Source organism: Ranitomeya imitator, chromosome 8 (genome assembly GCF_032444005.1).
Source record: "Ranitomeya imitator isolate aRanImi1 chromosome 8, aRanImi1.pri, whole genome shotgun sequence".
NCBI lineage: Eukaryota > Metazoa > Chordata > Amphibia > Anura > Dendrobatidae > Ranitomeya > Ranitomeya imitator.
In genome coordinates, this window is record NC_091289.1 from 71,985,449 (window position 1) to 72,002,355 (window position 16,907).

The following is a 16,907-nucleotide window of genomic DNA, read 5'->3' on the forward strand; positions in this document are numbered from 1 at the left end:
AGGTGTTGCATGAGGTATGAGGTCTCCCAGCAAAGAAGGCTTACACCACTTCCTTAACCACCAGGTCCTCAATGAAACTAAAATTCCAAGATGTAAATGCTGGGTCAGAGCCTGTTACCTCATGTATGGCCCATGGCTGCTGTGCCATTATAACAGGTTCTACTATGGATCAATTGATCAACTACCTGTGTTACTATTCTAACATTTTTCCATCAATAGTAGTCTATGAAACTGATGTTTGTGCCATCTGAGTATGACTGGAATAAAAAAAAAATTTAGGTGTTGCATGAGGTATGAGGTCTCCCAGCTAAGAAGACTTAAGGTACCGTCACACATAGCGACGCTGCAGCGATACCGACAACGATCCGGATCGCTGCAGCGTCGCTGTTTGGTCGCTGGAGAGCTGTCACACAGACAGCTCTCCAGCGACCAACGATCCCGAGGTCCCCGGTAACCAGGGTAAACATCGGGTAACTAAGCGCAGGGCCGCGCTTAGTAACCCGATGTTTACCCTGGTTATCATCCTAAAAAGTAAAAAAACAAACGCTACATACTTACCTACCGCTGTCTGTCCTCGGCGCTCTGCTTCTCTGGTCTGGCTGTGAGCGCCGGGCAGCCAGAAAGCAGAGCGGTGACGTCACCGCTCTGCTTTCCGGCTGACCGACGCTCACAGCCAGAGCAGGAGGAGAGCAGAGCACAGCGCTGGAGGACAGACGGCTGTAGGTAAGTATGTAGTGTTTGTTTTTTTACTTTTAGGATGGTAACCAGGGTAAACATCGGGTTACTAAGCGCGGCCCTGCGCTTAGTTACCCGATGTTTACCCTGGTTACCAGCAAAGACATCGCTGAATCGGTGTCACACACGCCGATTCAGCGATGTCTACGGGGAGTCCAGCGACGAAATAAAGTTCTGGACTTTCTTCCCCGACCAGCGATCTCCCAGCAGGGGCCTGATCGCTGCTGCCTGTCACACTGGACGATATCGCTAGCGAGGACGCTGCAACGTCACGGATCGCTAGCGATATCGTCTAGTGTGACAGTACCTTTACACCACTCCCTTAACCACAGGTCCTCAATGAATCTTCAAATCCAAGCTGTAAATGCTGGGCCCGACACTGATATCTCATGCATGGCCCATGGCTGACTGCTGCTGTGCCATTTGCAAATTTCTACTGTGGGTCAATTAATGCCATGTTTTATGGTGTTTGCCCCAGTTTTAGCTGTCTGGAAAGCTTATTGTCACCCCTTAAGGTGTTGTCTGTGCACCGTATATACTTGTGTATAAATCGACCCGAGTATAAGGCGAGGCACCTAATTTTGTCATGAAAAACTGGGAAAACATATTGACTCGAGTACAAGCCGGGTATGCATTGTCCCCTCATCCCTATCCTGGTATGCATGGCTCCCCATCCCTATGCTTGTATGCATGGCTCCTTATCCCCTATCCTTGTGTGCATGGATCCCCATCCCTGTCCTTGTATGCATGGCTCCCCATCCCTGTCCTTGTATACATGGCTCCCTATCCCTGTCCTTGTATGCATGGTTTCTATATAAAAAAAAACACTCTATTTACCTTCCCTGTGCGCCACTTGCTCCATCTCGTTCCGTGCCAGCAGCTCTTCCAGCGAAGCGATCACGTGTCCCCGCTCATTAAGGTAATTAATATTCACTCCATGCCTATGGGAGTGGAGAGAGGTGAATATTCATTACGTTAATGAGTGGGGGACACGTGATTACTCAGCCGGAAGAGCTGCAGGCACCAGAATGAGATGCAGCGAGGGCGTGCAGGAAAGGTAAGTAGGATCGTGTGCTGGAAGCTGGCGGCTGCAGGTCTAACTGTGCGTGTTATAAGAGAAATAAGAGAAATGAATATTCACTGCCAGCGAAGTGAATATTCATTTCTCTTTAGCAGCGGGCACAGGCTTTAGATGCAACCGCTGGCTCCTGCCTCCCCCCGCTGTCTTTTTGGGACAATGACTCATGCATAAGCCTAGGGGGATGTCTTCTTCATCACAAAAAAATGTGCTGAAGAACTCGGCTTATACACGAGAATATATGGTATTTGATTTTGCCTCCCATTGAATCTAATGGGGTTTGGGAACGTTTGTCGAAACGTTCGGCGAACTATTAGGCGAACGGCGGTTCGTTAGGCGAAACCGAACCAAACCTTGAAAGGTTCGCTCATCTCTACTCATCAGTCCACTAAATATTCCCCACATTATGTTTCTAAAAAAATGAACTTTCTTCAATTTTTTTCAACATTGTATTACCACCTGTTTGCTGATATATGATAAATATCTTATCACTTATCTTGGATTGCTCCAGTATATGTGGAAACTAAGAAATGGTGAAAAGTCTGCACTAATTTTAATTTGAAGAATTGCTACATGGATTAATTTTGGCACTCATAGGGACAAACTCATGGACATGGTACATCAAGGCTGTTTTGCCAACCCATCGGCACCCCACAATTACATTGTAGGGGGATGATAGGCATTCAGAACAGCACACTTCCACTGGCAGTACACTGTCAGAGATTGACAGTGACATTAAACAGGTTTACAGCAGTGGATGGTGCTCTGCTCCACAAGTGACTGGCTGAATAACACAGCCATCGAATGGGGCAGGCTAAACTCTTGAACGCACTAATAATAATAATAATTTTATTTATATAGCGCCAACATATTCCAGAGTGCTTTACAAATTATAGAGGGGATTTGTACAGACAATAGACATTACAGCATAACAAAAATCACAGTTCAAAGTAGATACCAAGAGGAGTGAGGGCCCTGCTCGCAAGCTTACAAACTATGAGGAAAAAGGGGAGACACAGGAGGTGGATGGTAACAATTGCTTTTGCTGTTCGGACCAGCCATAGTGAAAGGATCGAGTGTTCATGTAAAGCTGCACAAACCAGTTAACAGCCTAAGTATGTAACATAAGGGCTATTAACTGCACAACGTGTATGAGAACATGATGTGAGGAACCTGATTATGGTTTAAGGGTTTTTTTTTTTTAATGGGCCACACAGGGATAGTTAGGTTAATGCATTGAGGTGGTAGGCCGTCTGAACAAATGCATTTTTAGGGCACTCTTAAAACAGTGGAGATTCGGGAAGCACCTGAAAAGTCTTGGAGACGGGAGTGGGAGATTCTGATTATTGAGGATGTTAACCTCCTGTCATTAGCAGAACGGAGAGCACGGGAAGGGTGGTAGACTGAGACCAGGGAGGAGATGAGGGTGGTGCTGAGCCATGGAGTGCTTTGTGGATGAGGGTAATAGTTTTGTACTGGATTCTGGAGCGGATGGGTAACCAATGTAATGACTGGCACAGGTTAGAGGCATCGGTGTAATGGTTTCTGAGGAATATAATCCTGGCAGCAGCATTCAGGACAGATTGGAGCAGGAAGAGTTTGGTAAGAGGGAGGCCAATTAGTAGAGAATTACAATAGTCCAGACGAGAATGAATGAGTGAAACAGTAAGAGTTTTTGCAGAGTTGAAAGTAAGAAAAGAGCGACCTCTAGAAATGTTTTTGAGATGCAGATAAGAAGAGCGAGCCAGTGATCGGATGTGGGGGGTGAAGGAAAGTTTGGAATCAAGTATGACTCCAAGGCAGCGGGCATGTTGCTTGGGAGTAATGGTGGAACAACACACGGAGATGGCAATGTCAGGCAAAGGTAGGTTAGTAGAGGGAGAGAACACGAGGAGTTCAGTTTTTGACAAGTTCAGTTTCAGATAGAGGGAGGACATGATGTTAAAGACAGCGGTAAGACAATCACTGGTGTTTTCTAAAAAGGCAGGCATGATATCAGGAGAAGTGTATAAGTGGGTGTCATCAGCATAGAGATGGTACTGGAACCCAAATCTATTGATTGTTTGTCCAATAGGGGCAGTATACAAAGAGAAGAGGAGGGGGCCTAGGACTGATCCTTGAGGAACCCCAACAGTAAGGGGAAGGTGAGAGGAGAAGAAACCAGCAAAAGATACAGTGAAGGAGCGGTCAGAAAGATAGGAGGAGAACCAGGAGAGAACAGTGTCCTTGAGGCCGATGGAGTGTAGCATAGTGAGGAGCTGATGATCCACAGTATCGAAAGCTGCGGAGAGATCCAAGAGAATTAGCATGGAGTAGTGACCATTAGATTTAGCTGTTAGTAGATCATTAGACACTTTAGTGGGGACAGTTTCAGTAGAGTGTAAAGAGCGGAAACAAGATATCTGAGAGATAGCGGATAAGGCGGGAGTGGACCAGGCTTTCGAGGAGTTTAGAGATGAAGGGAAGATTGGAGACAGGTCTATAATTAGTGGCACAGTTTTGATCAAGGAATTTTTTTTAAGTAATGGATGTATGATGGCATGCTTAAATGAGGAGGGAAAAATACTGGGAGTGAGAGAAAGGTTGAATATTTTTGTTAGGTGAGAGGTGACACTTCTTCTGTAACTGTTTCAAAGTCAGAGAGTGAACTAGGTGCTGTGGGGGAGGGAGGACTGTGCATGGTATGAAGGAATTGGGAGATAATTTCCTGTCGGATGTGGTCAATGTTTTCTTTGAAGTAATTCGCCAGATCGTCAGTGCGGAGATCCGTGGTTGGGGCCTGCACTCTTGGGTTGAGTAGGGAATGGAAAGTGTCAATGAGACGTTTAGGGTTATTGGACAGTGAAGTGATGAGGGTGTTAAAATATGTTTGTTTGGAGAGATGATTGGCAGAGTTGTATGTTTTAAGCATGAACTTATAATGGATGAAATCTTCGGGTAGATTAGATTTTCTCCACAGACGTTCGGCGCACCTGGAGCACCGCTGCAGGAAACGTGTTTGTAGCATGTGCCACGGTTGTCGCCATCTGTGCCAAGTTGTTCTATGTATCGGAGGTGCAGTTTCATCCAGGGCACTTTGCAGGGTTTCATTCTAATGCTTCAGTGCAGAATCAGGACATGAGATGGAGGAGAAAGGGGCCAATGAGGACTGCAAGTTCTTCGTAAGTTTCTGGGTGTTAATGGCCTGTATGTTTCCATAAGTGTGGAAATTGGGGGTAACCTGTGTGGGGTGGCAGTTCTTGATAGAGAATGAAAGAAGGTTGTGGTTAGAGAGCGGGAGAGGGGAGTTTGTGAAATCGTCCACTGAGCAAATCCGTGAGAAGACCAAGTCGAGGGAGTTTCCTTCTTCATGCATTGGAGAGTTAGTATGCTGCAAGAGGCCGAAAAAGGAGGTTAGAGATAAAAGGTGAGAAGCAGATGGGGAAAGGGGAAAAGCAATGGGGATATTGAAATCACTTATGATGAGGGCGGGGATGTCACAGAAGAGAAAGTGTGGAAGCCAGGTGGCAAAGTGATCCAGGAACTGATGAGAGGGGCCGGGAGGACGATACACCACCGCCACTCAGATGGAGAAGGGGATGTAGAGTCTGACAGCATGGACTTCAAAGGAAGGAAAGACAAGTGAGGGTACTTGAGGGATTACTTGTAAAGTTCATTTGGGTGATAGGAGCAGACCAACGCCTCCACCTGCTCTGTTGTCCGATCTTGGGGTATGAGGAAAGTGTAACCCACCATATAAAAGAGCAGCAGCAGCGGTGGTGTCTGACTGCTAGATCCAGGTTTCAGTAAGAGCCAAGAGGCTAAGAGACTTAGAAAGGAAGAAGTCATGGATGAAAAGGAGTTTATTACACACAGAGCAAGAATTCCAAAGGGCACAATTGAAAGAGCCAGAAGGCATGCATGGTATATTAATAACGTTAGAGGGGTTTCTGAGTGTAGCAATTGGGAGGTTTGACTGGCTATAACATGGGGGGCCGGGGTTGGGAGAGATGTCTCCAGCGACTAGAAGACGGAGGATAGAAAGAGTGAGCAGATGGTTAAGTGATTTGTGAGAGCGTCACTTGTGTTGGATTGTGGGACTGAATGGATCTGCTCTGTTTAGCAATGTGAACAGAGCGTGAGTGCTATACATAGGGGAGGAAAGGATAGAGGGGCCAATATGGATGAAGTGTAAAGAGTTAATGCTAGGGCGGTGAATGTGAGCGAATGCAGCAGCCAGGATATAGATGAGACAAATGCATATAGTGATATTTATAGTGAGTATTTGTTGTGTTCCAAATGAACAGGGAATAGAATTAGATTGCCTTTCCTGTCTCCTGCCAGTTTTTAACTGCCAGTACTTTGAAAAAAAGTACTTGGAATAAATGTACACGAATAATAGTGCACGAATGCTCCTCTGCATGAATGCATCCCCAAAGTATGTCTAAATTTATAGGAGGCTAGCACTTAGATCTTACTTTTTTTTTCTCTCATTAGCAATCAAACTAACTTGAGACAGCAGGACACAGTAAATGTAGTGAACAGATAAACAAATGTCCAGGCCTACATGGATCATAAACCACTTTGAAAACAGTTATATGACATTTCTGCATAAGGAACAAGCCGAAGTAAGTTCAATAGCAATATACAAGAATATACCCCCACCCCCCAAAAAAAATGCTTGCTAAGATGGTTAACAAATCTAGATAAAAAGACATGCAAGGTAGATCAGTTCAGAGATGGAATTATATCATTACCATTCAGGTTGTGTTAAGGACTGGCGGAACGCACCAAGTACAAGATGAAGTGGAACTAGGTGCGTTCGCAGTCCGAGGTCCACCGTGCAGGTAAAATCCCCGCTGCTAGTAAAGATGGACTATATGGCGGTACTATAAGAATACACACATGGGTAAACTTCACCCTGTGTGAAGGAAGCGACCCTGTTGCGTCACAGGACCGCGGTACCGCACATAGAGCGCAGGCAAGGAGTCACTAATCTCAAACCCGAGACTGAGGATTTGAGTTCAGAAGACCCCATGCGCTCGACACCGCAACTGGGGTGTCAGAGGAACATAAATAATAATATAAAGGCACAAGAGTGCGTGCGGTGCCGCACTGACGGACGCCACTAACCACCCAGGCTTGGGTCAGGAAAGCGCAGAGCAAGCGCACGGCGCCGTACTGGCGGACACAGCAACTGGTAGCTGTAATGTGTGTTACGTGCTGTTGGATAAGTCGGGCGCTAGATAGCAAACATACACCTTCCGCGAACAGTCATTCAATAGGGAGGGTTATTTAAAGAGCGACTTTCACTCACAACACACACACATAATTACAAGACAATACTAGCGCATGGCCGTGTGGTCATGCGCAGCTTATATAGTTGCAGCACAGGAAGCTGCTACCGAAGTTTTGCCCTTTCAGGACCTTCCAGGAGGACCAATGGGATGTGCTGCAATACCTGAGCATGTGACCCTCGATCTCCAACGGGAGATCCTGCCCTGGGCATGCTCAGACAGAGAAAAGCAGGACTTAGATCCAGAAACGTCCACTCGCCGCTGCCCAGCACTGGCTTCAATGGCAGAAGCAGGAAAAGCAGCAGTAACTCTTCGCACAGAGTCAGACTGAGCGAGACGCTGGGATCGACGTCCCTGCTGAGCAGACTCCACTGCGGCTGGAGAAGAATGGGAGACCGCAGCGGAGACGGATCGAGATTCCCCCTTTGCAGCAGAGGAAACTCGACTCCTAACATTACCCCCCCTCCTAGGGCCCCCCCCCTCCTTGGGCCTCGCTACGTTCGAAGACAGCAATGAGCTGCGGAGCCCGAATGTGCTCAACAGGCTCCCAGGACCTGTCCTCGGGGCCATAACCCTTCCAGTCCACCAAATAAAATTTTTTGCCACGTACCACCTTGCACCCCAAAATAGCGTTCACCTCATAATGGTCCGTAGACGAACCCGATGTCCCAGCAGATGACTCGGAAAATCGGGACATATACACGGGTTTCAAGAGGGAGACATGAAAGGTGTCGGTGATACCCAGGCGTAGCGGAAGGGCCAAATGATAGACCACAGGATTAACCTGCTCGAGGACCTTGAACGGACCCAAGTAGCAAGGAGCAAATTTAGTGGACTCAACTCGCAGCCTGATGTTATGGGCGGAGAGCCACACCAAGTCGCCAGGAGTAAAGGTCGGAGCGGGGCGCCGATGAGCATCGGCGGAGGACCTCATTCTCTGCTTAGAGGCCTGAATGGCATCCTGAGTGCGGTCCCAAATATCCCGTGCCTCCACAGCCCAGTCTGCCAGCCTGGAGTCGGCGGAAGACACGGGCATAGGCACAGGTACCCGTGGATGCTGACCATAGTTGAGGATGAATGGGGTTTGTCCAGTGGAGTCGGCTACGGCGTTGTTCAGTGCAAACTCTGCCCATGATAGCAAGGATGCCCAGTCATCCTGCCTGGCTGAAACAAAATGTCGCAGGTATGTGACCAAGGTCTGGTTGGCCCTCTCTACCAACCCATTCGTCTCGGGATGGTAAGCGGAAGAGAGATTCAACCCTATACTGAGAAGACGACAAAGCTCTCTCCAAAACCGAGACGCAAACTGGGGACCCCGGTCACTGACAATTTTGTCAGGCATACCATGTAGGCGGAAGATGTGTTTAATGAACAACGCTGCCAAGGCCCGTGCAGAAGGTAACCGTGGTAGCGGCACCAAATGCACCATTTTTGAGAAATGATCGGTGATGACCCAAATGATGGTACAGCCGCGAGACTTGGGTAAACCCACGACAAAGTCCATCCCGACCATCTCCCAGGGCCTATCTGCCACCGGCAAGGGATAGAGCAACCCAGCTGGCCTTTGACGCGGAGATTTATTTTTGGCGCAGGAGACACACGCCAGAATATAATCCCTGACATCCCGGACCATATGCGGCCACCAGTACGTCCTCGCCAGTAGCTCAGATGTCCTCTTTGTCCCAAAGTGTCCACCCACCCTGGACGAATGAGCCCAAGAGAGAACCTCCGGTCGCAAATTAATGGGCACAAAAGTCTTGCCCGAAGGCACAGACTCTAGCGAAACCGGCGCTATGGTTCTAAGGCTCTCGGAAGGGACAATAAGCCGAGGCTCCTCTTCCTCCTCCTCAGTTGACATAAGGTAGCGAGAGAGAGCGTCAGCACGGATATTCTTCTCCCCGGCGAGATAATGAAGGGAAAAGTGGAACCAGGAGAAGAACAGGGACCATCTGGCCTGGCGAGAATTTAGCCGCTGGGCTGTTTGCAAATAGACCAAATTTTTGTGGTCTGTGTAAACTTGGAAGGGAAACCGCGCACCTTCCAGAAGGTGTCTCCACTCCGAAAAGGCCAACTTCATTGCTAGCAACTCCCTGTCCCCGATGGAGTAGTTTCTCTCCGCTGGCGTGAAGGTCTTAGAGAAGAAGAAGCATGGATGCTTCCGACCTTGAGCATCCTTTTGATAGAGGACTGCTCCAGCACCAACGGACGAGGCATCCACCTCCATTAGGAATGGCTTATCCACATCGGGACGATGTAAGATGGGAGCACTAGCAAAGTGGGACTTAATAGAAGTGAAGGCCTTGGAGACCTCTTCCGACCACAATTTGGGATTCGCTCCCTTCTTGGTGAGGGCCACCAAGGGAGCTACCAGAGTTGAGAAGTGGGGAATGAACTGGCGGTAATAGTTTATGAACCCCATAAAGCGCTGCACCGCTTTAAGAGAATGGGGCTCTTGCCAGTCCATCACAGCCTGTAGTTTGGCAGGATCCATAGCCAATCCCTGGGCGGAGATGATATAGCCCAGGAAAGGTAAGGACTCCTGCTCAAACACACACTTCTCCAACTTCGCATAAAGAGAGTTTGCCCGTAGGAGGTCGAAGACTCTGCCAACATCTCTCCGGTGGGAGTCAATGTCTGGAGAAAAGATGAGGATATCATCCAGATAGACTACAACCGAGGTGGAAAGCATATCCCGGAAGATGTCGTTGACAAAGTCTTGGAAAACAGCAGGTGCATTACAGAGCCTGAAGGGCATCACCAGATACTCATAGTGCCCATCTCTGGTGTTAAATGCCGTTTTCCATTCGTCCCCCTCACGGATGCGAATCAGGTTATAAGCACCCCGCAGATCTAGTTTAGTAAACACTCTAGCTCCCCGAAGCCTATCGAAAAGCTCAGATATCAAAGGCAAAGGGTACTTTTTCTTAACTGTGATAGCATTAAGACCCCTGTAGTCTATGCATGGACGTAGTTCTCCATTCTTCTTCTGCACGAAAAAGAACCCTGCCCCAGCAGGTGACACTGACTTCCTGATGAACCCTCTTGCCAGATTCTCTTGAATGTACTGAGACATTGCCTCCGTTTCCGGGAAAGATAATGGATAGACTCGACCCCGGGGAGGCTCAGCACCAGGCAAGAGATCAATAGGACAGTCATAGGGGCGATGGGGCGGAAGAGTCTCCGCTGCCTTTTTGGAGAACACGTCTGCATAAGACCAATATTGCTTGGGGAGAGAGGAAAGATCTGCGGGTACCTCTGTAGTAGCAACCTGAACGCACTCTCGATGACACCTGTTCCCACAAGATTCACCCCATCCCAGAATTCTGCCTGAGGACCACTCGATGTGAGGAGAGTGGTACCGTAACCAAGGTATCCCCAAGAGAACCTCATCAATTCCCTCAGGAATGACGAGTAGAGATATAATCTCCTGATGAGATGGTGACATGGACAGAGTAAAAGGGATAGTTTGATGTGTAATCTGTGCGGGCAGTGTCGACCCATTCACCACTCGTACCGTTACTGGTTGAGATAGCATGACCAGGGGAATTGCGTGACGTTGGGCGAAGGCAGAAGACATAAAATTGCCCTCCGCCCCAGAATCCACGCAGAGTTCTACCGAGTGAGAGGATGAGCCCAATGTTATTGTCCCCTTAAAGGACAATTTGGAGGCAAACGTCGCCGTGTCTAGTGCACCTCCACCAACTACCACTAGACGCTGACGTTTCCTCGACCGCTGGAGACATCTGGAGGCAAGATGTCCTGACTGTTGGCAAAGATGACAAATCTGGAGTGCACGAGCGGTCCGGGACTTAGATCCCGCTGGTGACACTACCACAGGCTCATGGGGCTCAGGAGCCTGGTCTGGAGATTCTAAAGGTTTGGCGAAGGTGGGAGCCAGCCGAAACCTCTGCCTACACTGGGCTCGCTCTAACCTCCGCTCGTGAAAACGGAGATCAATACGAGTGGATAGAGTTATTAATTCCTCCAGTGTGGCGGGAATCTCCCTAGTGGCCAGGGCGTCCTTAACGTGGTCAGCCAGCCCCCTCCAAAATATTGGAATGAGGGCTTTATCCGACCACTCCAGCTCAGATGCTAAGGTGCGGAAGTGGACGGCAAAATGACTGAACAAGGACGAGCCCTGAGTCAATGCCAACAATTGGAGCGCTGTATCATGGGTGACACGAGGTCCTAAAAAGACCTGTTTCAGAGTGCTCAGAAACAACGGAGCACTCTGCACCACATGATCGCTACGCTCCCATAGCGGCATAGCCCACTGCAACGCAATGTCCGATAGAAGAGACACTATAAATCCCACCTTAGCCCACTCTGTAGGGAAACGAGAGGCCAGAAGCTTGAGATGGATAGAGCACTGACTCACGAAACCCCTACAAGACTTACTGTCACCAGAGAACTTCTCTGGAAGCGGGAGGCGAGTTAGAGTCGGGACAGGAGCGGCAGTGGACAAGGTGGCTGCAGCAACACTAGCAGCCTGAACAGCGACAGCAGTGACATCCACAGCTGAGGTTGAACACTCAAGAGCCGCCAACCTTCCCTCCAGCTGCTGGATGTACCGCTGTGAACGCTGATCGTCCATCATTTACTAGCCAGACCTTGGCGCTAGTATTATGTTAAGGACTGGCAGAACGCACCAAGTACAAGATGAAGTGGAACTAGGTGCGTTCGCAGTCCGAGGTCCACCGTGCAGGTAAAATCCCCGCTGCTAGTAAAGACGGACTATATGGCGGTACTATAAGAATACACACATGGGTAAACTTCACCCTGTGTGAAGGAAGCGACCCTGTTGCGTCACAGGACCGCGGTACCGCACATAGAGCGCAAGCAAGGAGTCACTAATCTCAAACCCGAGACTGAGGATTTGAGTTCAGAAGACCCCATGCGCTCGACACCACAACTGGGGTGTCAGAGGAACATAAATAATAATATAAAGGCACAAGAGTGCGTGCGGTGCCGCACTGACGAACGCCACTAACCACCCAGGCTTGGGTCAGGAAAGCGCAGAGCAAGCGCACGGCGCCGTACTGGCAGACACAGCAACTGGTAGCTGTAATGTGTGTTACGTCGGGCGCTAGATAGCAAACATACACCTTCCGCGAACAGTCATTCAATAGGGAGGGTTATTTAAAGAGCGACTTTCACTCACAACACACACACATAATTACAAGACAATACTAGCGCATGGCCGTGCGGTCATGCGCAGCTTATATAGTTGCAGCACAGGAAGCTGCTACCGAAGTTTTGCCCTTTCAGGACCTTCCAGGAGGACCAATGGGATGTGCTGAAATACCTGAGCATGTGACCCTCGATCTCCAACGGGAGATCCTGCCCTGGGCATGCTCAGACAGAGAAAAGCAGGACTTAGATCCAGAAACGTCCACTCGCCGCTGCCCAGCACTGGCTTCAATGGCAGAAGCAGGAAAAGCAGCAGTAACTCTTCGCACAGAGTCAGACTGAGCGAGACGCTGGGATCGACGTCCCTGCTGAGCAGACTCCACTGCGGCTGGAGAAGAATGGGAGACCGCAGCGGAGACGGATCGAGATTCCCCCTGTGCAGCAGAGGAAACTCGACTCCTAACATTACCCCCCCTCCTTGGGCCTCGCTACGTTCGAAGGCAGCAATGAGCTCGAATTTGCTCAACAGTCTCCCAGGACCTGTCCTCGGGGCCATAACCCTTCCAGTCCACCAAATAAATTTTTTTGCCACGTACCACCTTGCACCCCAAAATAGCGTTCACCTCATAATCGTCCGTAGACGAACCCGATGTCCCAGCAGATGACTCGGAAAATCGGGACATATACACGGGTTTCAAGAGGGAGACATGAAAGGTGTCGGTGATACCCAGGCGTGGCGGAAGGGCCAAATGATAGACCACAGGATTAACCTGCTCGAGGACCTTGAACGGACCCAAGTAGCGAGGAGCAAATTTAGTGGACTCAACTCGCAGCCTGATGTTACGGGCGGAGAGCCACACCAAGTCGCCAGGAGCAAAGGTCGGAGCGGGGCGCCGATGAGCATCGGCGGAGGACCTCATTCTCTCCTTAGAGGCCCGAATGGCATCCTGAGTGCGGTCCCAAATATCCCGTGAGTCAGACTGAGCGAGACGCTGGGATCGACGTCCCTGCTGAGCAGACTGCACTGCGGCTGGAGAAGAATGGGAGACCGCAGCGGAGACGGATCGAGATTCCCCCTGTGCAGCAGAGGAAACTCGACTCCTAACAGGTTGCTAGTTGACAATGACTCAATACATCTGCTATCGATGTGCGCCAGACAAGTACTTGTACAGGTGCTTGTCATTAAGGTGTTAAAGCTTTTACCAATATTCTAGTGTATCATACAGGTTATACAGTTAGGGCCAGAAATATTTGGACAGTGACACAATTTTCGCGAGTTGGGCTCTGCATGCCACCACATTGGATTTGAAATGAAACCTCTACAACAGAATTCAAGTGCAGATTGTAACGTTTAATTTGAAGGGTTGAACAAAAATATCTGATAGAAAATGTAGGAATTGTACACATTTCTTTACAAACACTCCACATTTTAAGAGGTCAAAAGTAATTGGACAAATAAACATAACCCAAACAAAATATTTTTATTTTCAATATTTTGTTGCAAATCCTTTGGAGGCAATCACTGCCTTAAGTCTGGAACCCATGGACATCACCAAACGCTGGGTTTCCTCCTTCTTAATGCTTTGCCAGGCCTTTACAGCCGCAGCCTTCAGGTCTTGCTTGTTTGTGGGTCTTTCCGTCTTAAGTCTGGATTTGAGCAAGTGAAATGCATGCTCAATTGGGTTTAGATCTGGAGATTGACTTGGCCATTGCAGAATGTTCCACTTTTTTGGCACTCATGAACTCCTGGGTAGCTTTGGCTGTATGCTTGGGGTCATTGTCCATCTGTACTATGAAGCGCCGTCCAATCAACTTTGCATTTGGCTGAATCTGGGCTGAAAGTATATCCCGGTACACTTCAGAATTCATCCGGCTACTCTTGTCTGCTCTTATGTCATCAATAAACACAAGTGACCCAGTGCCATTAAAAGCCATGCATGCCCATGCCATCACGTTGCCTCCACCATGTTTTACAGAGGATGTGGTGTGCCTTGGATCATGTGCCGTTCCCTTTCTTCTCCAAACTTTTTTCTTCCCATCATTCTGGTACAGGTTGATCTTTGTCTCATCTGTCCATAGAATACTTTTCCAGAACTGAGCTGGCTTCTTGAGGTGTTTTTCTGCAAATTTAACTCTGGCCTGTCTATTTTTGGTATTGATGAATGGTTTGCATCTAGATGTGAACCCTTTGTATTTACTATCATGGAGTCTTCTCTTTACTGTTGACTTAGAGACAGATACACCTACTTCACTGAGAGTGTTCTGGACTTCAGTTGATGTTGTGAACGGGGTCTTCTTCACCAAATTAAGTATGCGGCGATCATCCACCACTGTTGTCATCCGTGGACGCCCAGGCCTTTTTGAGTTCCCAAGCTCACCAGTCAATTCCTTTTTTCTCAGAATGTACCCAACTGTTGATTTTGCCACTCCAAGCATGTCTGCTATCTCTCTGATGGATTTTTTCTTTTTTTTCAGCCTCAGGATGTTCTGCTTCACCTCAATTGAGAGTTCCTTTGACCGCATGTTGTCTGCTCACAGCAACAGCTTCCAAATGCAAAACCACACACCTGGAATCCACCCCTGACCTTTTAACTACTTCATTGATTACAGGTTAACGAGGGAGACGCCTTCAGAGTTAATTGCAGCCCTTAGAGTCCATTGTCAAATTACTTTTGGTCCCTTGAAAAAGAGGACGCTATGCATTACAGAGCTATGATTCCTAAACCCTTTCTCTGATTTGGATGTGGAAACTATCATATTGCAGCTGGGAGTGTGCACTTTCAGCCCATATTATATATATAATTGTATTTCTGAACATGTTTTTGTAAACAGCTAAAATAACAAAACTTGTGTCACTGTCCAAATATTTCTGGCCCTAACTGTAATTGGGATTGCATTAGTGAAGGTCTGTTAACTCAGATTTGTTTACTAGAACAAATGGACCCTTTGGTAAATTTGGGAGCAAGCAGTAGTTTTCTACAAAGTACAAAGCTTTCTTTCCCTGTTTACTGGCTTATCATTGGCTATTATAACACCAAACTCATCAGTTCATCTTGCTACTCTTGGTATTCTGTATATTAGATAGACTGTAAATGTGAATGCATAGTCTTACCTTAGCTATATCATTCATGACGGAGATTTTAAATTCCCAGTCCATGAAAGTGCCATCTGGGTAGGATATTTTATCACTGAGAACATCCTAAGATGGAAAAAAAGATTATTTTCATAATGAGAAAAAAAATTTTTCAGGAGAAAAAAAAGTTTTGCTAAGGAGCTCTGCCACAGATCATATCACAATTAATAATAATAATAATAATAATAATAATAATTTTATTTATATAGCGCCAACATATTCCGCAGCGCTTTACAAATTATAGAGGGGACTTGTACAGACAATAGACATTACAGCATAACAGAAATCACAGTTCAAAATAGATACCAAGAAGAATGAGGGCCCTGCTCGCAAGCTTACAAACTATGAGGAAAAGGGGAGACACGAGAGGTGGATGCTAACAATTGCTTTAGTTATTCGGACCGGCCATAGTGTAAGGCTCGGGTGTTCATGTAAAGCTGCATGAACCAGTTAGGCTACTTTCACATTTCCGTCGGTACGGGCCCATCGCAATGTGTCGGGACGACGTACCGACGGACGTTGTGAAAATACTGCACGACGTGGGCAGCGGATGCAGTTTTTCAACACATCCGCTGCCCATTCTGCAGTCCGGGGAGGAGGGGGCGGAGTTTCGTCCGCGCATGCGCGGTCGAAAATGGCGGATGCAACGCACAAAAAATGTTACATTGAACTTTTTTGTGCGTCGCGTCCGCCAAAACACGACGGATCCGTCGCACGACGGACGCGACGTGTGCCCATCCGTCGCGATCCGTCGCTAATACAAGCCTATGGGCAAAAAACGCATCCTGCAAGCACATTTGCAGGATCCGTTTTTTGCCCAAACCGACGGATTTCGACGGAGGACAAAAGACGAAAGTGTGAAAGTAACCTACACTGCCTAAGTATGTAACAGTACAGACACAGAGGGCTATTAACTGCATGAAGTGTATGAGACCAAGATGCGAGGAACCTGATTATGGTTTAAGTTTTTTTTTGTTTGTTTTTTTAATGGGCCACACAGGGATAGTTAGGTTAATGCATTGAGGCTGTAGGCCAATCTGAACAAATTAGTTTTTAGGGCATGCTTAAAACTGTGGGGATTGGGGATTAATAATATTAACCTGGGTAGTGCATTCCAATGAATTGGCGCAGCACGTGTAAAGTCTTGGAGACGGGAGTGGGAGGTTCTGATTATTGAGTGATGAGCGAGTTTACTCGTTACTCGAGATTTCCCGAGCGCGCTTGGGTGTCCTCCGAGTATTTTTTAGCACTCGGAAATTTAGTTTTTATTGCCGCAGCTGAATGATTTACATCTGTTAGCCAGCATAAGTACATGTGCGGATTCCCTAGCCACCAGGCAACCCCCACATGTACTTATGCTGGCTTACAGATGTAAATCATTCAGCTGCGGCAATAAAAACTAACTTTTCGAGCACTAAAAAATACTTGGAGGACACCCGAGCGGGCTCGGGAAATCTCGAGTAACGAGTATATTCGCTCATCACTAATCACAATCTAAATGCAATGCAATCAATATTTCTTTAATTCAACAGACGGCAAATCTAAGCACTATCAC

At 47.8% G+C, this 16,907-nt stretch overlaps 1 protein-coding gene across 2 annotated transcripts in view; it reads right to left on the bottom strand.

The window, feature by feature from the left end:
* GUCY2C (guanylate cyclase 2C) overlaps positions 1-16,907 on the bottom strand; it is an 842,638-nt gene that overhangs the window by 367,003 nt on the left and 458,728 nt on the right. For both annotated transcript variants that reach the window (XM_069737068.1, XM_069737069.1), the window contains exon 16: positions 15,332-15,418. In XM_069737068.1, the coding sequence (XP_069593169.1) occupies positions 15,332-15,418 (87 nt within the window). The remainder of the gene's footprint in view (positions 1-15,331; positions 15,419-16,907) is intronic.